Genomic DNA, 21561 nt, shown 5'->3' with positions numbered 1-21561 from the left:
AATCAAGTCGATAGCGCCAACCTATACCCGGAGTCATTTTTTGCCAGTTTGGTTAAGAATGTAATTGCATATTATTTGGGTTTTAATTGGAATATTCCTGGTTATGAATAATATTAAGTTCCTTTTCACATATCCTTGATTACTAAGAAGACTGAATTCTTTTTCACGTATTTGTAGACCATTTGGATTTCCTTATTTATAAACTGTCAATTCAAATCTTTTCCTCAGTTTTAATTGATTTGTCCTTTTTACGTTGATTCGTAGCTCTTTATGTCATATGTTCTTTAAGTCAGATATATTTGTTGCAAATAGATTTTCCCTACTTTTTGTATGCTTTTTGTTTGTTTGTTTGTTTATTTGTCATGTTAGCCAACATTCAGTGTAGTCTTGGCTTCAGGTGTAGATTCCTATGATTCATCACTTACATCCAACACCCAGTGCTCATCCTAACAAGTGCCCTCCTCAATATCCATCACCCATTTTCTCCACCTCCTCAACCCCCCACCCCCATCAAACCTCAGTTTGTTCTCTGTATTTAGGAGTCTCTTATGGTTTGCCCCCCTCTCTGTTTGTATCTTATTTTTCCTTCCCTTCCCCTATGGTCTTCTGTTAAGTTTCTCAGATTCCACATATGAGTAAAATCATATGATATCTTTCCTTCTCTGACTGACTTATTTCACTTATACCCTCAAGTTCTATCCACATTGTTGCAAATGGCAGGATTTCATTCTTTCTCATTGCCAAGCAGTATTCCATTGTATATATAAACCACACCTTCTTTATCCATTCATCAGTTGATGGACATTTGGCCTCTTTCCATAATTTGGTTATTGTTGATAGCACTGCTATAAACATTGGAGTACATGTGCCCCTACAAATCAGCACTCCTCTACCCTTTGGATAAATTCCTAGCAGTGCTATTGTTGGGTCATATGGTAATTCTATTTTTAATTTTTTAGGGAATCTCTACACTGTTTTCCAGAGTGGCTGCACCAGTTTGCATTCCCACCAACAGTGCAAGAGGATTCTCCTTTCTCCATATCCTCACCAACATCTGTTGTTTCCTGAGTTGTTAATTTTTAGCTTTGGATTCTGTGCCTCTCTTTCTCTCTGCCCCTCCCCCGTTTGCGCACACACACTCTCTCTCTAAAAAATAAACATTAAAATTTAAAATTTAAAAACAAACAACTTTGATTGTAGTTAAAGAAATTAAACTATTTTTCCTTTAATTTTGGTTATAGTTTTAAAAGCTTTGTTGTAGATTGTTTTCATAGATACACTTAATCAGGTTAGGGAAGTCCTTCTTAGTGCTAGCTTTTCTCCTAAATGAATGTTGAACTTCATGAAACCTGTTTCTGCATCTGTTGAGATGATAATGAGATTTTTACTTTCATCTGTTAACATGGAGGATCATATTATTTGAGTTTCTATTGTTAAAGCTACCTCCTATATCCGAGATAAACGCAATGATGATGATATATTATCTTTTTTATATACATTGCTGAATTCAGTTCACTAATATTTCATGATTTTGCAGCTATGTTCATGATAACATTGACCTTTATACTTTTCCTTTCTGCTTATGTTGTCTCTGTCTGGTTTTGATATTGGATTGATGCTATGATAAAAGATACTCAAAATTTAATGCTTTATATGTTTGTTGCTGGGTGTGCCTTGGTGGCACCAACTTGGTGCCTCGGTTAAGCATCCAACTCTTGATTTCGGCTCAGGTCATGATCTCAAGATCAGCCCTGCTTATCGAGCCCTCCATGGGAGTCTGCACTGACAGTGGGGAGACTTCTTGAGATTCTCTCCCTCTCTCTCTGTTCCTCCCCCACTTATGCTCTCCTCTCTCTCTCTCTCAAAATTAAATATTAAAATATTAAAAAACCTTTTTAAGAACTTTAAATGTTCATTGCTGGAAAAGAGAAAATGCATTCAGGAAAGTTCCCTCTTCATCTATACTCTGGAATCATTTATGTAAATTTAGAATTAGTCATTCCTTGAAAGATTAGAACTCAGCAGTGAAGCCATGTGGGCCCGGGATTTTCCTCACGATTAGATGTTTTATTTAATATTGTTTCTTTTTACTGGGAATAGGGCTATTCGCATATCCTATTGCTTCCTGAGTCCGTGTTAGTGATACTTTTCTAATAATTTGTCCATTTTCATCTAAAGTTTCATATTTGTTGGCCTAAAGTTGTTCCTAATCTGATTACCATGTTAATGTCTACAATATCTGTCATCATGTACCCTTTTTGTTTCTGGAATTATTTGTGTCTTCTCTTTTCTCTTGATAATTTTTGCCAGTTGGTTTTATTATTCTTTTCAAAGTCCCAAATTTTGCCTCGTTGAGCAATGTGAAATTGGACTGCAAATCTAATGAGAGCTGATACGAGATTTTCCAGAGATTTTTTTTTCACTGCTTTGTTTGGGTCTAATCCAACTCTCCTTGCACTTGGCTGGCCCCTCCGTGGATGTCTTCATCACCCTGCTTAGGCTGACACCACGCCCCAGGCTACCTCACCCTTCTTGGGCTCCCATCTGACCACAGGTCTTCCTCCTACACAGATGTCCTCACTTCACTCGGGTTCTAACAGCTCAGGCTGGGCTGCTCACATAGGCAGATACCCTCTTCATTCTGTTTGAGTTCTGCTTCCCCATGTGGGACACATGCAGACACACGTACAGGCTGGCTCTGACAACCCACATCAAGCCACCCTCCTTGAGGATGCCCTCCTCATGCTGCTCAGACTGACGCCACACATCAAGCCGCCCCTATGCACAGACCCCCTCCCCACGTTCCACTCCAGCAGACAGCTCACACCAAGTCTTCTTTTGTGGGGGGGTGTGGGGTATGTCTTTTTCATACTCCAACCCCTCACCAGGCTACCAAACCACATGGACACTTTCCTCGTCCCAACTTGGGCTATAACGCCACACGGCAGACCGTGCCTCCACGTGGTTGCCCTCCTCATCCTGCTTAGACTACGATGTCTAAGCTGGGCTACTCCCATCCACGGTCTCCATTTCACTTGAGCTCTGACATGCACACCAGACATCCTCCAGCACCGATGCTACTTTGCACTGCTCCACCTAATGGCTTGAGGACTGAATTATGCAGGAAGAGAAGGGAAGAGGAAGAGCTCAGATAACTGTACCCAGAGGTATTTTTTCACGAAAGGTCTTAGTAACATAATGCAATATATGAGTGGACTGGATCATAACGTGAACATAGTCCTACTGTGGGTCTGTCAAAGGTTTGAAAGCCACTGACCTACAAAGGTTCTGGAATGATGGCATAGTAGCACCCCCCATTTAGTGTGTTATAGTTTTCTGGACTATCTCAAGATTCCCTGTCACCTGTGGACACCCCATCCAAACTGACATTCTTCCATGGCAACAGAGATACAGCTTTGATTCTAGTCCTACAACCTGGGTTCTAGTTCTGCCCCTCAACCTCTCACTAGCCATGTTATGTTACCTTACATATTAAAAATGCAGATGTTACACAACAGACTTCTCTCCCAAGGCATAATATGGGGTAGTACATGAAAAGTGCCTTGAAAACTACAATAAACACGATCACACTGACATCAAAGGAATGAATAAGTCCTTTACATGCAATGTAACTTCATATTTTTTTGTTTATTTAAGTAATCTACACCCAACGTGGGTCTCAAACCCACAGCCCCAAGATCAAGAACTGCACACTCCATCAACTGAGCCAGCCAGGCGCCCCTGTAACTAAATCGTTAAACAGCTCTGTGAAATTCACATTTAATAGATGAAAAAACTAAAGCTTAAGGAGGTTAAGTGGATGAACCAGCATTTGAACCTAGATCTGTATACTCGACTCCACCATCACCAGTGGTATTTTTAAAGATTCAATTTATAAGTCATCTCTACTCTCAATGTGGGGGTAGAACTCACAACTCTAAGACCAAGAGTTGCGTGGTCGTCTGAGCCAGCTAGAGGCCCCCTAAGTGGTACTTTAAAAATGTGCAAATAAGTTTACTTTGTTAAAAGCAGAGCATCTTTGTTCTGTTACGGACTTTGAATTATTTATACGGAGTACCAAATGTTTTTACCCTCTCCCCTTAAATGTCATAATCCTTGAAACCTTTGAATCCTGTGGTTTTTCCTCTTTTCTCTGCTAACATGCAAGGGTTTTGGACTGAGGCAACTTTGAAATAATGGTGGCACCTGGTGCAGGGTCCTGAGGTGGCACAGTCATTTTCTTGGATGCAAAATGGCGGCCAACTTTAACGCCCTTGCATGTAGGTGATGGATAAACATGTTGAAAATGAACAAAGCAGAGCCTGGTTAGATCTAGAACTCTGATAGCTTGGTGCGTGGGGGTAGTCAGCCAGGAGCAGCACCCCCTTTGCCCCCAGGTAGAGGGGCTATCAAGAAGGCAGACCTCAAGGCAGTCAACTTGGCATTTCTTGAAACTGTCCACAGATCTGCCTGAGGGGCCTGGAGAGCTTATGCAGAGTTACTTCTGTGCAGTTGGACAAGGCCAGGCCAACCGAGGGCCTAGGGTGCATGGGCTTGAGCTGTGCTCTTCACAAGAGTCCAGCTCCAATGTTCTATTTTTATTACTTTTTAAGTTTATTTATTTTGAGATAAAGAGCACAAGCAGGTGAGGGGCAGAGAGGAGAGACAACCTCAAGCAGGCTTAACACCACCCAGCAAGTAGCAGCATTCTCCCAACAGCCCCCAAAGTGAAAATTTGAGCAGCAGTGATTGTACCAGTCAAGGACAAGATGGGTGGGACAGGAGACAGACTGAGCTGCAGGGAACGAACAGCAGCAGAGGGAGTGTGCATCTTCCACCCAGATAAGCACAATGCTGCTCCCTGAAGACATGACAGCCAGTCTGTGCAGGGGTAGAAGGGGCTTTATCACTGCCATGGACGGGCCTGGGGTGAACCAGAGCAGCTGTGAACAAATAGTACAGGAACCCCGATTCTAGGCCCATTAAGCTTTTATTTCCTAGGAACAAAGATATGTGGGCAAGAAACTCTAAAAGGAAACGAGCACAAACAACAAAATGACACTAGGGTGGTGTGCCAGGTGGGTGGCACACTCCACAGTGGACCTGGTCATGCCCTGGTTTTTTGGATCTACATCTGTCCCGTCCCCAAGTGCCCATTACATAGGTGGAGGGTGCGGGCAGCAAGGTAGAAAGCTTCCCAAATTTATGCAAAGGAGATGAATGTACTGATCTTTTTTGTTTTTTTTTAATCTTTTCTTAAATGTTTTTTGTTTGTTTTTTTTGAGAGAGAAATTGAAAGCATGAGCAGGGGAGGGACAGAGGATCCAAAGCACAATCCACGTTGACAGCAGTGAGCCCATGTGGGGCTCAAATTCATGAACCGCGAGATCATGACCTGAGCCAAAGTCAAGACGCTCAACTGACTGAGCCACCGAGGCACCCCGTACCGGTCTGTTCTGAGAGGACTCTTGGGGACAACTAACCCTCTGCCTCAAGAATGGAGGTAGACAGGTAAGAATGAGAGCAGCCTCGGTGTCACAGACAACCTGAAAGTAGTCACGGGCTCTCTGTGGCTGACAGAAACTATGCTCAAAATAGGACTGCAAGAGAAGCGACAGCTGGCCAAGGCAGCTTTGTATTTAATGGTAAACATGACCAACCTTGTCAAATCAGGCCCCAGAACAGTGATAACCAGCACTGCAGTTTCTTTTCACTTCAAAGGATCCTGATGATGATTAATCAGAAGCCATTACCCACTCCCCAGAGGATTTGCTTCTATACCCTTCGCTAGCAAAATCCTGTCCACTGCAAGCCTGGTCTTCTAGAGAATAGACTGTCAAGGGACAAGTAAAAACCCTGTCCTGCCCTCACACTTCCCACGCTATGATGGCTTCTACTGCAGCCCAAACATCTAAGAACAAGGTCCTTTGGTGGGCTAGGTAATCTAGTCCTTGATTGTCTCTGCATTATGCATCACATAACTCATCACTATACTACAGGCTGCCTCCGGGACTGGGACCCGAGCCCAGATCACAGTGAGGTCTCCTGCAGGATGAAGGTGGGGCTGCTCCCCTGGTGGGCTGAACCTTCTTCAGGCACGGCCATGGCCTCCTTGTCTCTGCTATTCTTCAACATCCCATTACTCATCTTTTCTGGAAACGCAGGGGTATCCACCGAGAGATCCTGGAGAACACACAGACCAAAGGGGATGAGACACTGCTTTGATCCTTGCTGGAAGGGAGATCAGCAAGGGGCGGCGGGAGAGAAAGGGAGAAGCAAAGCACACGGTGAGCAGGGAGGCAGGAGAAAGGAAAGGCCAGCATGTTGGGCACCTCTCCGGGCTGAGACCCTTCTGTCCACCAAGCCAGCACTCCCCCATGGGTAGAAGCCGGGGGGTTGCTGGGGGACGGTCCAGGTTCAGGCAAACAATCAGGGTTGCTGGGGAGAAAGGAAAGGGATGGAAGGAAACCTAGAAGGTCTGGTAATAATCTGGAGAGGTAAGGGAGGGTATAATCTGGGCAACATAACTGCTACCTGGCTGTAGCTTTTGCAGTGAAGTCGCTTCTGACAAGACAGGGGCAGGAGGTCAACAAGTCTTGAAAACACTGGGGAAATGGTCCGAGGGTTCAGGGTCCGGCCCCGCATTCCCCCTGAAGGCAAAGGCAAAGGCACTTCTGAGTCTCCTACCACGTAACAAGTGCACACCCAATAAGCCATCTGTTCTTGGGGCTCTGAGTCCTCAGCCCCTGCCAACCTCCCAGAGCTCAGCCAAGAAGTCTGACTGTTAGACACCCAGGAGCCCAGAGGGCAGGGTCAGTTCTACCCCAGAATCCAGATTCCCTGATTAGCCTCCCTCAGCCTGTCTTGCTTCTCTGTGCCCACATCCCACACGCCCTCACCAGTGAGCCAACTGACAATCAGGCCCACCACAATGACTGTGGTGGAGTTGTGAGCGCTGTACCATAAATACGACAAGGAGTAGAACCGTTGCAGTCCTGTAGGCCTGGGGAGAACAGGAATAAGGATAGTTAGCAATTTACTGACAGGGCATTCCTCAGGGACCTGGCTCCACCCACCTACACTGTCCTAGGGTCTTGGGACCCAACTCTCAACATTGCCCTGAGGACTCTGGTGGTCCATCCCTTAGCAAGGCCCCTGGGAAACCCCTCAAAAATGAGCTATTCTCCCCAAGTAGAAAGTGAGTGAACCCCAACTCACCTGGAGCGAGTGGTTGAGGGCATCAGTGTGGTCATGGCAACGGTGGTCAGGTTACTAGGCAGGGAAAAGCTGGATATATTAGAGGGAGAAGGTGCCACGCCAAAGGCCATCTTGGTCACTATGCTCCCAATGCCAATCCAGAAGGCCATGACAAGTCCAGCCAATAGGCCCACAATGGCACCCTGCCCAGAGACACAGCACATTCTCCAGTTATGATGCCAGCCCTAACAAACCTTCACACCAGTTCCCAGAACTCACAGGGAGAGCCTTGCCAAGCCATTCCCCAGGCCCACCCCTGTAAACGACTGTGGAGCCAGACGGTCACTCACAGGAGGGTTGGCACAAGGAAAGAACATCCCGAGACAGAAGAGTCCGAGCAGCGGCCCCCCAACCATGCCAAAGATGCTGAGTGCTGCCTGCGGAGGATAGGGTTGAAGAAAAAAATAACAGAGAATATTCAGGCTCAGAGGCCCCCCCCCCCAGCCTCACCAATGTAGAGTACAGCCACCCGCCAATGGCTCAGCGGCCCCCTTGTCAGGTCTGTGTCTTCTACGTGAAAATGTTAGAATGCAGGATTCCAGAAGGCATATGGGTAAGGAAATGTGCTGTGGGTTCTCCTCTGAGGCTAAAATAATCCCCAGATGTCTGAGCCAACAAGGACCTGGGAATGACTCTGGAGAAGGCTACTCACAGCTAAAGGTGGTCCATCAAAGACGAATTTTTGACACCCATCCCTATACCATTCCCTTCACATCAGTGGTATTCCTCAACTTCCCATCTCAATCACCTCCTTATCTCCCTTAACAATTGTTTTCTTTTCTGCATAGTCCTTACCTGCAGCACAGGTCCCATCTGAGAAGAAATATAGGCCATTCCCAGACAAAGTAGCCCATAGCCAAAGGCTGGGGGGAAAAAAAGGGAGAAAACACGCAGAGGTAAGTAAATAGAACTAAAAGAAGAAAAAGTAGAGGAAAGCTCCTTCCCCAAACCGCTACCTCTGTGTCCCTGGAAACAGGGCATATTACCTCCTGCCCCAGCTCCAGGTCCCTCCCACCCGGTCCTCACGCTTATGGGACTCAGAGACCTTCCCAGGAAATGCCCTGAGATAATAAACAAGGTTGTGTGCTTCATGTGGCAAGCGCCAAGCCAAGGCTAAAGCCGGTGCCGTCAAGCAGACTGATGACAGTGCTTCAGGTGTGTCTTAGAAAGAATACAACTGAATAGATGAGGAAGCATAATCCCACCGAGGATTCTGGAAAGCATGATGGCCTGGACTTCAGAGAACTGAGGGAACCAGGGTCGGATCAGATCTTCCATCGTAACAGTTGCCAATGAATTAAAAGCAGAGGATATGGTGCTGAAAGAAGGAAGAAAAAGATGAGCTGTGCTGACTCTGGGAGCTGAGAGGCAAAACCACCAGGGGCCCTACTAAGGGAGTAGCACTCTAAAGGCAGGAGAAAACATATGCAGCCAGAAGCCATCCTCACAGTTGGCAGCCGAAGAAGACGCCTGGAAGGCAAGGACACCTGTCCTTTTCTGAGTGGGGTACAGGTTTTGATCAAGTAGAATCAATTCCTGGTGTCGTAAAAAGAAGAACCCTTCACCAAAAGGGGGGCATCTCCTGGAAGATGATATGCTCTCTCCTATACAGATAAGCTGTCCCTCATCATCCACAGATAAAAGGGCACATTGAGAAACTCAGAGAGATCCCCTCCTCCACCTGTCACCTTGTGTCAAGCAGGGATCAGCTGCACCAAACCTGAGGAAAATGGTCAAAGAAGGTACCTGAGGGAACCACTGAAGAGGCAGGCAACAAAGAGCCCAGGCAGGCCCGGCAGGCCTTTCAGGAGATCCATCACAAAATACAGGACGAACTGCAGGCAGAGCAGAAGTGCACAGCTCTCTTGAGAGAGGAGCCCTTCCCCAGGGCAAGACATGTGAGAAACCCCCTACATGTGCCCCTGCCAGCCTACGGAAACCCGGTGATTAAGAAGGGCGCTAAGCACTGAAGGTGACCCACAGGAAGTAGAAAAAAACGGGCTCTGGAGACAGAACACAGTTCGCACCCCAGCCATGCCCAATTAGCAGTGTGACGAGCATGTGGGCCACCCCGATGACTTTTTTCCCCTCTATAAAATGAGGCTGTTGTGGGGATTAGACGAGACCGGGTACGTGACAGCTCCTAACAAAGCGCATCGCACGGTGCATAGTGGTGAGCCAATAAAGGTAGGTCCCCACCCCAGCAGGGTGAGCACTGTGATTAGGTGATACTGGGAACTGGGACCCTCATGTGCCAGATTGTAGAATCCCACAGTGAAAAGCCACTTACATCCATTTCCTACCCAGGATGGGAGTCCTTTCTGCAGCCAACCAGACACTCCTCTTGGAGGCCTAGGTTGGCCCTCATGGGCACAGAAAAGTGCCAGGGAGGCCTTCTCACCTGGTCAGGGGCTGCTTGAGCCTGCTGGGAGCTCATGGGGTACTTCTGGTAATAGGCAAACATGACCAAGCCAATGAGACAGCTCATGCAGAGGACCACCTGCTGGCAAGGGAAGACTGCATAGCAGGAGCTGCAAGACACCAGTGCCAAGGAAACAGAGACTGTTAATAGACATCTTCAGGCATGTCCCAAGTTCCAAAAGGCAAACCTGTATCCTGACCCCAATGGGTATGTTTGCGCTCTGGCATCATGCCCCCACCCCAACCGCCCCGTAGAACAGGGTCCCACCATCTTCTCTAGCCCCTGCTCCCTGGTCTTCCTGTCCATGCACTCACAGTATAGCAGCCTTCTCCGTGCGGGAACTGAGGTAGCGCTGCACCTGAGCCTGGTTCACCCCATACAAGGAGAGCATCATGAAGACACCCCCAAAAGCCAACGTCCAGAAAGTGTGCCGTACAAAAGGATCTGGATTCAGCCTGCAACAGATGCCAAATGGTCACTGTGGCATAGCCCCCAACAGTCTCAGCCTTCCTCGCACTCCTACAATGAGGGTCAGAGGAAAGCAGAGCACAGATGCTGCTGCAAGGGCCAAGGAGCTACCGAAGGCAAGAACCGGGTGGACACGAGAGACGGTGCAGCAAGACGGAGGAAGGGTTCTATCCCTCCAACCCACAGCCTCATTCCAAGTACCAAAAACATCCTGCCCCTCCTTACCCTCCAGCCAGATTCCTGTGATCACCCTCAATCTCTGCAGTGCCAGCTTCCCACCCATCTCAGTGCTGCCACCTAAGGCTTACACAGCTTGTCCTCTGCTTACTGCAGCCCTGAGTTCAGGCTCTAGGATGGGCTCGGCTCCGAGGCACTACAGACCCCAGCCAGGGGAAGGGGTACACTTACTCAATCCCAGAGATGAGGCCATGCTGGGAAGCCACTTCCCACGCATTCCCCAAGCCGCCCACCCTGGTTGATCCCACAATGATAACCACCAGCTGCCCTAGGAACATGACCAGCGTCTGGAACACATCTGTCCAGATGACTGCCTTCAGACCACCCTGCAGGGAAAAGAAAGCATACCTGACACAGATGTCTTTAAAACCATCCACAAATTAAGACACCCGACCACCAGCAAGGGCACTATACCCCCAGGGGCCTAATTCCCACCCCACCCCCTACCTTCAGTATGCCGTCCCCTCTCCTACGTCCCACTTCCCACCAAAGTCCTATCGCATCTCCTACGTATTATTTCATCCCACTCTAAAACTCCATCCCATCTCCCCACCTACATTTTTACCTCATCCCTTCTTTTTCTTCCCATCTCCCCTCCTTACTTGACCTCTTCCCCCTCTCTCTTTTAAGATTCACCACACTTACCAAAGCAGTGTAGATAGTACAGACAATGCCTAGGGTCAGCACTGACAGCCACAGATCAAAGCCAGTCACTGCAAACAAGTAAAAACCACAATTCTGTCTCTAGAAGAGGGTTTCCCAGAGACTAGAAAAAACCCAGTAAGACATGAAACGTGCAGTCATCAAGGATGTAATAAATCATTCACTATAATCGAAAAAAATGTTCGAACCCCACCAAAAGGTACTGATTAACCAATTCAGACGAGACATGGTAATGTCTGATTAGCTTTCAAGTGAGGCGAACCAAGGTGCTTCCACCTCCGGCAGAGACAAGCCAAGGGCCCATGCAGTGAAACAACTCCCTGGCCAAGGTCAGATTCTTTTCTGCACACTCTCCTCTACCTGCCCCTCCCAAAGGTGTTTTCCAAGCCCGCTGTGGCTGACAGCCAGGGGCTGTGACTCCTCACCTGCATTGAGGGCCAACGATGGTGCATAGAGCACAACACCCATGTAGATCACCTGTCAGGTATGGAGAAGAGAATGTGAGGGGGAGGGGAAATGAGGGTGGGTACGGAAAGGAGAAAAGATGGACCTCAGCTCCTAATGGCCTCCCTTCATCTAGGCTCACTTTCCTTTCCCTTCTTCCAAATTTTAGCTTGCTGCCACCATACTGACTGTGCTGGAACCAGAAGGAATAGGAAACAGGATGCCTCTGGTGGCTTCAGGGACACTGACACCTTGCAGGACCTTTAATCCTGCCTGAGAGCAGAGGAAGCTCAGAGTGCTTCAGAATGCCTGAGTTTGGGTCCCCCTACCATATCCCAGGCTCAAATTCTACCTTCATTTCTACTTACCATCTGAAAGATGAAGGTCACGGTCCCACAAATCCGCACAGCCTTATTGAAGCGGAGCTCCAGATACTAGATAGAAATATGCAGATACAGATATATAATCGTAGATACCTTTATATATTTAAAGGCATTCCTCCCCACTCTACCCCCACAATTCACACACAGCATCCCTCAAGAAATCCAGGAACATGAGGGAATATTCAACTCCTATCCACTCTGGGCCTCCATTCGCAGTACCTTCCTTCTCTCCCCACTCCCACCTGACTTCACCCAGAAAGAACTTGGAAACACATGATGTGTCCCATCGCTCTAATTAGGCAGAAAAGGTCCAGGGACCCAGATCCCTTATATGTGCCCTCTTCCTCCTTTCCATCTCTGACCCTGGTGGTCCTATGTGCTCCTCCCTTCCTCTCTGCTCACCTCATAGGCACTGGTGAGATGCAGGCGGTAGAAGACAGGGATGAAGACGTGTGCAGGGATCACCAGTCCCAGGAAATAGCAGCAGCCCAGGAACCAATACTGGGTCCCAAATCGGTAGATCTCGGACGGCACACCCAGAATGGCCACAGCTGACTGGAAGGTGGCCAGCAGCGACAGAGCCACAGGAAGACAGCCCATTTTGCGGTCTGCCATGAGCAGCTGGCCAACAGTATGCCGGCCCCAGCCACGAAAGGCATGGTAGAGCCCAATGGCAAGGGAAAGAACCAGCAGCAGGGCAAACACCACATAGTCCACAAGGGAGAAGGCAGATGTGACCACGTCCGTGTCTGAGGTTGGAAGCAGGGGAGTAGAGGTGCTAACCCCCACACTCATCTTCACTGTGTCTGTGACCTACAGTCACTTGCTGCTCCTGAGCTCTGGGCTGCCACTCAGCTGGGCAACGGCAGGCAAATGGCTACAACCTGGCTTCCAGCCACGATCTCACAGTCCTTCTCCTCCACCAAGTGACATTGTCCAAGGTGAGTTGCAAAGGAATCAGCTCCTAGTCAGGCCTATCTTGCCTTCATGCGCATCTGCCCTCAGGCCTGTGTATCCAACAACCATCAAACTTGGACCAGCCAGTTCTGTACAGCCCTTGGAGATCTGGAGGTCCTGGTATGGTTTTGGTAGGGGAGGAAAGAAGCAACAGAGTGAGACAGCCAGGAGACAACTATTTGGCTAAGACTGTTTTGGGCAGACACAGCTGAGAAATATAAAACCTTTCTTAGGTCTCCACCCCAGTAACAAAAGAAAAATCAACTCGAGCCCACATTTCTTCTCAAAAAATTTCCCTGCCCCCACCTGCAGGCACAGACCCAGTCACTACAATGTACTAAGCCAGCAGACCCCAACCTGGCGCCACAGCCCAGCAGGGAAGAAGAAATGGAGACCAATAACAGCATGGCTTCCTCTATTTCCCCTAGCCTCAGCCCCCACCTCCCATATTCCTAGTGTCAGCTTCCTAACAGGACGCCTTCTTAGCCCTGATCCCTAGTTAGATTACCTTCATGGAAGCCCAAACTCCATTCCAGGCATCCCCAGGCCAACCACTTTGCTCTCTCCTGCCACCCACCTCCCAGTTCCTCCCTGTAACACAACAGCCAATAGCAGATCTGGGAAGAGTGATAGAATTCAAAAGTGAGAGGGTAACATGCTGGAGCCAGGAGTTCAACTTATGATTATAGAAAAGCAGATCAGCCAGGGAGCTGGGGCAAGGGCAGCTGGGGAGAGTGCTCCTATCCTCCTGAGGTAGACACCTACCTAGAGAAGTAATCCCTGTTCAGAGGCAGCGCTGCCTGGAGAAGCTGTGTGTGTCTAGAGCTGGGCAGAAGCTGAGAGTCTGGCTCTGTACGTGGCGGAGGTGAAATCAGGAATTAGGGGTGAAGTGAAGTTCAGCAGTTATTTGTTCTGGCCGCTTTAAGGAACCAATGTGATCCAAATGGCCCTATCACCCTATGGCCCCCAAACTCTAGCTCAGTCCTAGAGATTCCAGAATGGGGAACAGGGAGCTCACATTCAACAGCATTCCTAGCTGGATTAGGCTTTCGCTGTAAGTCACACTTGGCACTGTGTGCTAAAGAGAATTACAAAGGAGGAGCTGAGAGAAATGGGAGAGTTGCTTTTCTGACTCCTGCACAAAAAATACTAATCCTCAAGAATATAGCATTATCCTCAGAACAAGGACAAGATTATACACTTCAAAACTTAAAGGAATATTAAAAGATCACTATTACGACCCCTCGTTACCAACAAAGACACCGAGGCTCAGTGATTCAAGTGATCTTTCCAAAAACCACAGAGCTAATTATTGTCAGTCCAGATCACAGCTCAAGTCTGGTGATTCCCATCCAGCCACTCTTCATTTATACCATAATGTCTTCAAAGAATATCTGTGAGATTCTCACTGATATGGAGAAAATACCACAGCATGTCAGATTTTTAGATAGCCTAAATGATGACAGGTAATGTTGTTTTCGGTATCTCTTTTTTACATTTTCTTACCGAAGCATCTCACTTTTTGTAACCCAGCGGTATGCCATGAACTTCAAAAACTCCAATAATGATAAATAAGGAAAAAGTAACCATTACTATCACTTTTAAAACACCATGCCTCAGTTTATGCACTTTACACAAACATTCCCTGATTCTCAAGGAAGCAGAGTTAGACAAGTTAAATAACTTGCCTAAGGTTACAGGGCACAATACAAAACAAAGGAGAAAGAAAGAGCACTAACTGCAGGTATGACAGGTGATTCACCTGGGGGGAGGGGGACATCCTTACTATTCCTAGAACCAGGGTAGGAGCAGAACATTAATTGCAGTCAGTCATTCGCAGAACAAAGTTTAGATTTAAACTAGTCTAGACACACATTAATATAACCTATGTCTTCTGTGCTTGCCCACTAGGAGAAAGATCAGCCTGGCTGTCTTATGGTTCTCCCACACTGTGTTCTTGGGCAGATATTGCCTAGCTGGCAAGATACGGCCTTACACAGACCAAACCTGAACTCTGAACCTCCTGGACCCAACAAAGATAGGAAATCAGAGCCGGCAACTCTTGGATCACATGTTCTACGAGTCTCAAATGTTAGTTCCCAAAAAAGTGTTCCCACCAGGTCCCTCTGGTTTAACCTAAAGATTCCCTGTGGCTCCTCTTTGGCAAATTTGACTATGACAGAGGTGATGAAAAATACTAAGAGTAAGAGAGGGTGTCTGCTGTATGCAAATAAGAATGTGTAGCCTCTGTCTCCCTCTCTCTCTGTCCTGCTTGCTTTCTTCTCTCTCTCTCTCAAATAAGTAAACATTAAAAAAAAAAAGAAAAAGAAAAAAAGAAAAGAACATGTAGGGTTAGTGACAAAGATAGAGCGGTTACAGAAAGGAAAAAAGTCTCGGTATAGACTAGAACACAGACTTACAGAACTGGTGACCCTCTACTTCTGGGGTAAATTGGTGGAGCTTCTTGATAGAATTCTATTAGCATGAGGTGCAGAGAACCTTCCCAGAAGGCTGAAGAGAGGCAGGCAAGACAGGTAAAACCTGACCCAGTGAAGTGTTCCTTAGACAGGATTCTGATTCTAGGAACAGGAGAGTTAGTGGCTTTCTAAAAACTCTACACCATTGTAAAGCCCATGGACTCGCATCTGAGACAGTGGGAGCCAAAAGTAAGAGCTGAGTTGTGTCACTAAAACTGAAACACACAAGGCACAAATAGTGGACTGTGAGACCCCTTCTTAAAACTATAACACACACAGAAAGGGAAGAGAATCACTTACACCACCCTACCCCCCCAACCCCTGCCTGCGCTGAACTGCCTGGACTCCTACAAAAGGCAAATGGGGCCACCGCAGGACCCACTGCCTTAAAAAGATTCCTTCAAAATCTGTCCTTGTGCCTAGAATTCCTCAAGGTCTGAAAGGGTTTAGTACCCTCATTAAAACGCTAATAACTACCAAAGACTTAGAGAACGTGCCGCCAGCTGAAAGTAAATCCTTTTAGGAGAGTCCACGTGCCCGTGGATAAGGGCAAGGGAAGCCCGGGGGGCCACTCTAGAGGAGTTAGCTTTGATGAGCTTTTGCCTGGCCCTCAGCAAAGGCACCACGCAGTCCCTTCGGGCGCGGGGCTCCCCAGGGCCACCCTCGGGGAGCGGTCGCCTTTCCCTTACCTCCGTGGCTCAGCCAGGGCTAAGAGAGTCCAGTCGTTTTTCTCGTGATCAGCATCAGCCCGTTTTTCTGGGAAGGCAAAGGAGATAAGAAGGCAGCGAAGCGCGTGTCCCGCCCCTCCCTCCTCACCAAGCTCCGACAGCCACGCGGTCTCCTGACTGAGGTGACGGGGCTAGGGTGCCCAGGGCGTCCCCAGGCTCATCTCCTCCCGCCGGGGTTTGCCCTTCACTCTTCGCTCCTCCATCACCCTTACCCTCTTTATTTGTTGGCTTCCCGCCTTCCCTCCACACGTGAGGTGGCTTAACCACTAGCACCACGAGGCTCGCAACTCAGATCTTCCCGCGCCTCCACGAGGGGGGCCGACTCGCCCCGCCCCTCCCTGCCTCGGCGCCACTCTCGGTAGCCTTTGGACACTGGCCCCCTGGCGCCGGCCCGCCCCGTTTGCCGGGTCTCCACGGTTGAGTGCGGCCGCGGTGGCAAAGCCTGGCCTGCCACCTGCCGGCTGAGTGACAGCGGGGCCCGCCCCCGGGCCGCCTCGCGTGGCGCCGCCATGTTTACTGAGGGCGGCGGGAGCTGCAAGCCGCTGCGGTGACGCGACCTCGGCATCCGGAAGCGAGGCACGCGGAGCTGAGAGGGCGGCGGCTGGGAGGCCTTCGCTAACGGGGGAAAGGAGAGGGGGTTGGCCAGTCCTCTCTAACGGGGACTGGGACGCACTGAAAAGAGCTCTGACCTCCTCAACCCGCAGCAATCCCCCAGCCCGCTTCGGGCCGACTGGGCCACACCCGCGGAGGGCGGAGCCACACGCGCAAATCTCGCGAGGCGCTTAGAAGGACAAAGGGAGCGAAAAATGGCTCCTCGCGGGCCGGGTAGTCCTTCGAACCTGGTGCCTTGGGCAGCTGCCGTGCTCCTTGTTGTGGGCGCGAAAAGGGCCCTGGCGCTACCCGAGGTACAGAAACAAGTTAGAGGTCGGACTGCAGCATAGTTCCTGGGCAGCCTTGTTTCGCGCTCGCCCGCCCTGGTCTCTCGGCTCTCCCCAGCCCGCCGGTGGCGACGATTTCGTCCCTGAGGCTTGCCTCGCTGTAGCCCCGCCGGCTCCTGCTCCCGTGTACTTACGCTGCGTAGGTCCCCCAGTGACCTCGCCTTGCTGACGTGGACCTTTAAAATTTGATCTCCTTGCTCTTTTGAATAATTGTAAATTGTTCTTCTACCGACGAGTCCTCTGACTGTACTTCACGCTCGTCACGCGCGAATGCCGTATATCGTGCCCTGGCAGGACTGTACTTTCTGTAATGCTTGATGACTTCTTTGTATACCTGCAGTGCTTTTATACCTGGCCAAACCGGGTCTGTCAGATTGAGAAGTCACTGGATAGGGCATAATAAATATTGTCGAATGGTGATCCTCGAAGACGAGGGCCTGTCCTGGGTGAGCTCTGGTACAGAAAGTCTCTAGTGTGCTGATTTGGCTCCTGGCTCTAGGCGAAGAAATGCATCTCCTAGTCAAACTTAACATAAAGATAGGACACCTATTGTTAAAGGAATTTTGAAGAGTGTACTGGTAGTTAACTTTTGACCCCTGCTTGTTCTTGGTTTTTCTTTCTGAATTCCTAACCGTTTTCTCTCCTCTGCAGATATGCATCCAGTGTCCAGGGAGTGTGCGAAATTTGTCAGAAGTGGCGCTTTATTGTAAGCAGACACCGGAGCTAATGCTGCAGGCCCGCTGCTGCCTGAATCAGAAGGGCACCATCCTGGGGTGAGAGAGAAGACAACCCTGGATACTGGAAGAGTTCTGGAACTGGATTCTTAAAGGCTTACCTGATTGGCTATTGGGATAAATATTGGTGCCTATTTTGGAGTCATCCAAGCCATGATTCTCACACTTTAAAAAAAAATTTTTTTTAAGTTTGTTTATTTTGAGAGAGAGAGACAGAGAGTGAGCCAGGGAGGGGCAGAGAGAAGAGAGCATACCAAGCAGGCTCCACAGTGCATGGGGCTCGAACTCATGAACCGTGTGATTCTCATGCTTTTAAATGTGTTAGTAGCATTTTTAGCTAGTTAAACAACCCTGTTATTCTTCTATGCAGTTGAAACTGCATAGAAGTCATAATTTTTACCCACTTAAAAAAAAAAAGGCTTTTATGGCTTTCTTTTAAAAGAAGCTTTGTTCTCTTGTTTGTTTTCAACTCTGGATTATTCACTGTGTGTCTCCATGAAATGACTCCCTTAGCCTCCAAGGCACGATGCTAACAGAATTTTCTTCCCTTCCAATTAATTCAAGTTTGTCTTTGAGGCAAATTCCTCTTTCATCCCTCATGAACATTAATCTCTGCATTTACTCCCTTTACGCTCTTGAGGCTCCACCTAGTCTCATGACTTCAGCTATAACCACCACGCAGGTGTCTCCCAAAACTGGATCTCTTTTAGTATCCTTGGCCCTCTCCAAGCTGTACACATGGGCACCTCTAGCTTTCTATTAAGCATTTCCTCTTGAGAGCACCCTCATTTCAAAATCATAAATGTCATCTGTCTTCCATTCTCTTCCTTCTCTAATTACCTAAATACTTCCTTATAGGAAACTATCTGAAAACCACTTTTTCCCTATTATCCCTCCGTTTTTAAAATTTAATTGTCTGTTGCCCTCAGGATAAAGTTCAAACCATAAACCACCACAGATTGGTTTCAATCCACCTTCCCAACATTTTTTCCCAATTATTTGTCCACTAAAATCCTTCACAAGGGTTTGGCTTCAGCCAGACTTGCCTACTTACAAAAGCATTCCACTTTTGTTTTCTTTGTTCAGGCCTCTCTCCTTACCTGAAATGTCCTTCCTCCACCAAATTAAAACATATTCATCCTTTAATTCCAGCATCTTCTGTGAATGCTCTCTACTACCAAATACCAGAGTAATATCTCATTTTTTTACTTCCTCTAATCCTTAGTGTTTGTACCACTTAAAATTATTTATATACTTTTCTGTGATTTCTTTCATATTTTAATTTAATGTTTATATTGCTTTTAAATTTTTGGTTATGGTCTTCCTCTGCTATGTGGTAAGCCACTTGAAAGCTAAGATACTGAGGGTTTTCTTTTATTCTCCCAGGTTTTGCAGTTAGTAGGTACTCAGTAAATATTTGAGAAATAAAGGAACTAGCAATAGATAGTGAAGAAAAAAATAATGTGGCATGGTCCTTAACATCCAGTAATTTATCTCCAATCTGTGGTAGAAAATGCATTTGGAGGGGCACCTGGGTGCTCAGTAAGTTAAGCATCTGACTTCAGCTCAGGTCATGATCTCACTGTTAGTGGGTTCAAGCCCCGCATCAGGCTCTGTGCTAACAGCTCAGAGTCTGGAGTCTGCTCCAGATTCTGTGTCTCCTGCTCTCTGCCCCTACCCTACTTGCACACACACACTCACTCTCTCTCTCTCTCTCTCTCTCTCTCTCTCAAAAATAAACACTTAAAATTAAAGAAAAGAAAATGCACTTGGAAAAGACTTTCATTTATGTGACTTGCATTTTTTTTCCCATTTGAAGGCCTTTTGTGAATCTGAGAATCATAATACAATGTGAGATTCACTAACCTAGACAAGAAACAAATTTCTTCCAATATATGCACAGATGCATAGGTATACTGATGAGAACAGCACCGTCCAATAAAACTTTCTGCTATGATGGAACTGGTCCATATCTGTACTTTCCAGTACAGTAGTCACTAATCACAAGGGGAGTGGTTACTGAATACTTGAAATGTGGCTAGTGCAAATGAGAAACTGAATTTTTTTCACTTAAATAGCCACATGTAACTAATGGTGACAATGGGACAGTGCAGATTAAAACATATACCACAGCATCTAGTGTGTGGCCCTGAACACAGCTGTGTTCACTTAATATTAGCTGTAAAAAGGGTTGTATTAGTTTACCATGAATGAAGAAGAGAGACATAATTGTACTGATTATTTCCTCAGGCTGGATCTCCAGAACTGTTCTCTGAAGGACCCTGGTCCAGACTTTCCTCAGGCACATACTGCTGTCATCATGTAAGTGGTTGGTTATCCTCCCTCCAAAGGGCCAGTGTGGTGAAAGGGTGATGGGAAAAGTCTTTAAGGATGAACTTCTAAAAAGATGTTTGAATATTAATGTCGAACGTGGGCAACTCAGAATAAGAACTGGATTGCCAGTCCAGGAAGATGTGTAAATGGAAGTAGAGTGTTTTCCTAGAGCACAGTGCTAACAACGTATGCTTTGCAGAGACCTGCAAGCAAACCCCCTCAAGGATGACTTGGCCAACATTTTCCGTGGCTTTACCCAGCTCCAGACTCTGTGAGTAAGGGTACAGGGTGTGGGAGAGAACCAAAAAGGGACAGTGCTGTGAGCGCAGCAATTTGGGGCTGTGTGTTATGACTGCCTGTGTTGTGTTCAGGATACTGCCACAAGATGTCAGCTGTCCTGGAGGTATTAATGCCTGGAATACTGTCACCTTTTATATGAACAACCAAACCTGTCAAGGACAAAGGAACCTTTGCAACAGCACGGGGGACCAAGGTATGTTGTCTCACTTCCATCCTTCTAGGAACTGCCTTTCTTCACGTCTACTCTCCATTTTAGGTCCAACAGTAAAGTTGCGTACGTGCCTCTTGTTCAAGTTTCTGAAGCTCTAACACCTTGAAAGGAAAGGTCATGAGATGCATTTTATTATTGTTGTTGTGTTCTGTTTATCTGAAATCTTCTTTCTTCTACTTTGACCTAGAAATAATTGAGAGAATGAATCTAAGTTGAAGCTCGATATTCGAGAAATCTACATGATGAGATCCAGTGATTTTCTCTGTTTCTCTCTGGCTCCCAGAAATGTGTCCTGAGAATGGATCCTGTGTACCTGATGGTCCAGGTCTCTTGCAATGTGTCTGTGCTGACGGCTTCCATGGCTACAAGTGTATGCGCCAGGTGAGGAATTAGGCCTTCTTATTAGGAATAGGAGAAATGCATAAGGAAGAACCTCTTTGAAAGAAGAGCCATAAGACCAGAACTGATGCAAATCATCTAGAGAAGGAAACTCTAAGAGAATTGCCCTGGGTAAGGGGATTGGTATGCTAGGAAAGAAATAGCTGTTAGGATGTAGTCCTTGATGAAACGCTGTATGAAGTTTTTTTGGTCTGTCATTCACAGGGCTCCTTCTCCCTGCTTATGTTCTTCGGTATTCTGGGATCCACCACATTATCCGTCTCCATTCTGCTTTGGGGGACCCAACGCCGAAAAGCCAAGGCTTCATGAACTGCATAGGTCTTCCTACTGACTTAAAGATTATCTTGATCTGCCTTAGCCCAGCCAGGGAGATTTTCTACCTAGACAGGCATGGTGGCCAGCAGATCCTCCTCAAGGATGAAGCCGCCATTTGGCAGGAAGATGGGAAGTTGCATAGCTTTGGGGTGTTGTGGACACTGCAGTCCAGGAGTGGACAAGGACCGGTGCCCCATTTGTGCTTGACTATAATAAACATCTTTACTTGTCGTTCTTTTTTTGTTTTTTTAATTTTCTTATTTTTTAGGGAAAGACGTCGTGGATTTGTGTGTT

General features: G+C 47.4%; 2 protein-coding genes across 12 annotated transcripts; one reads left to right on the top strand and one right to left on the bottom strand.

The window, feature by feature from the left end:
• Positions 1–4971: 4971 nt before the first annotated feature.
• Positions 4972–17630, bottom strand: SLC5A6 (solute carrier family 5 member 6). Of its 11 annotated transcripts, none has more exons than XM_019449335.2 (19): positions 17109–17630; positions 15998–16064; positions 15252–15410; positions 13597–13681; positions 12277–12948; positions 11860–11925; positions 11473–11524; positions 11030–11097; positions 10556–10710; positions 9994–10134; positions 9659–9788; positions 9004–9092; positions 8463–8575; positions 8053–8120; positions 7548–7634; positions 7219–7400; positions 6900–7003; positions 6532–6650; positions 4972–6183 (listed from the first exon to the last, which is right to left on the bottom strand). In XM_019449335.2, exons 5-19 carry the CDS (start codon positions 12667–12669, stop codon positions 6031–6033), a joined length of 1920 nt encoding a protein of 639 aa, XP_019304880.1. In that variant the 5' UTR covers positions 12670–12948; positions 13597–13681; positions 15252–15410; positions 15998–16064; positions 17109–17630; the 3' UTR covers positions 4972–6030. The 11 variants fall into 11 exon arrangements, with proteins under 11 accessions (XP_019304880.1, XP_019304903.1, XP_019304862.1 ...); XM_019449358.2 differs by having other exon boundaries at positions 15252–15342; XM_019449317.2 differs by lacking the exon at positions 17109–17630 and adding an exon at positions 16249–16477.
• On the top strand, positions 16716–21498 carry ATRAID (all-trans retinoic acid induced differentiation factor). Its single transcript, XM_019449425.2, has 7 exons — positions 16716–16941; positions 17626–17747; positions 19959–20030; positions 20242–20313; positions 20414–20535; positions 20837–20934; positions 21157–21498. The coding sequence occupies exons 1-7, from the start codon at positions 16843–16845 to the stop codon at positions 21259–21261; spliced, it is 690 nt and encodes a 229-aa protein (XP_019304970.2). The 5' UTR covers positions 16716–16842; the 3' UTR covers positions 21262–21498.
• The last annotated feature ends 63 nt before the right edge of the window (positions 21499–21561 follow it).

This window comes from Panthera pardus, unplaced genomic scaffold (genome assembly GCF_024362965.1).
Source record: "Panthera pardus isolate Hobbes unplaced genomic scaffold, ASM2436296v1 HiC_scaffold_26, whole genome shotgun sequence".
NCBI lineage: Eukaryota > Metazoa > Chordata > Mammalia > Carnivora > Felidae > Panthera > Panthera pardus.
This window is presented reverse-complemented; position numbering and strand designations above follow the sequence as displayed.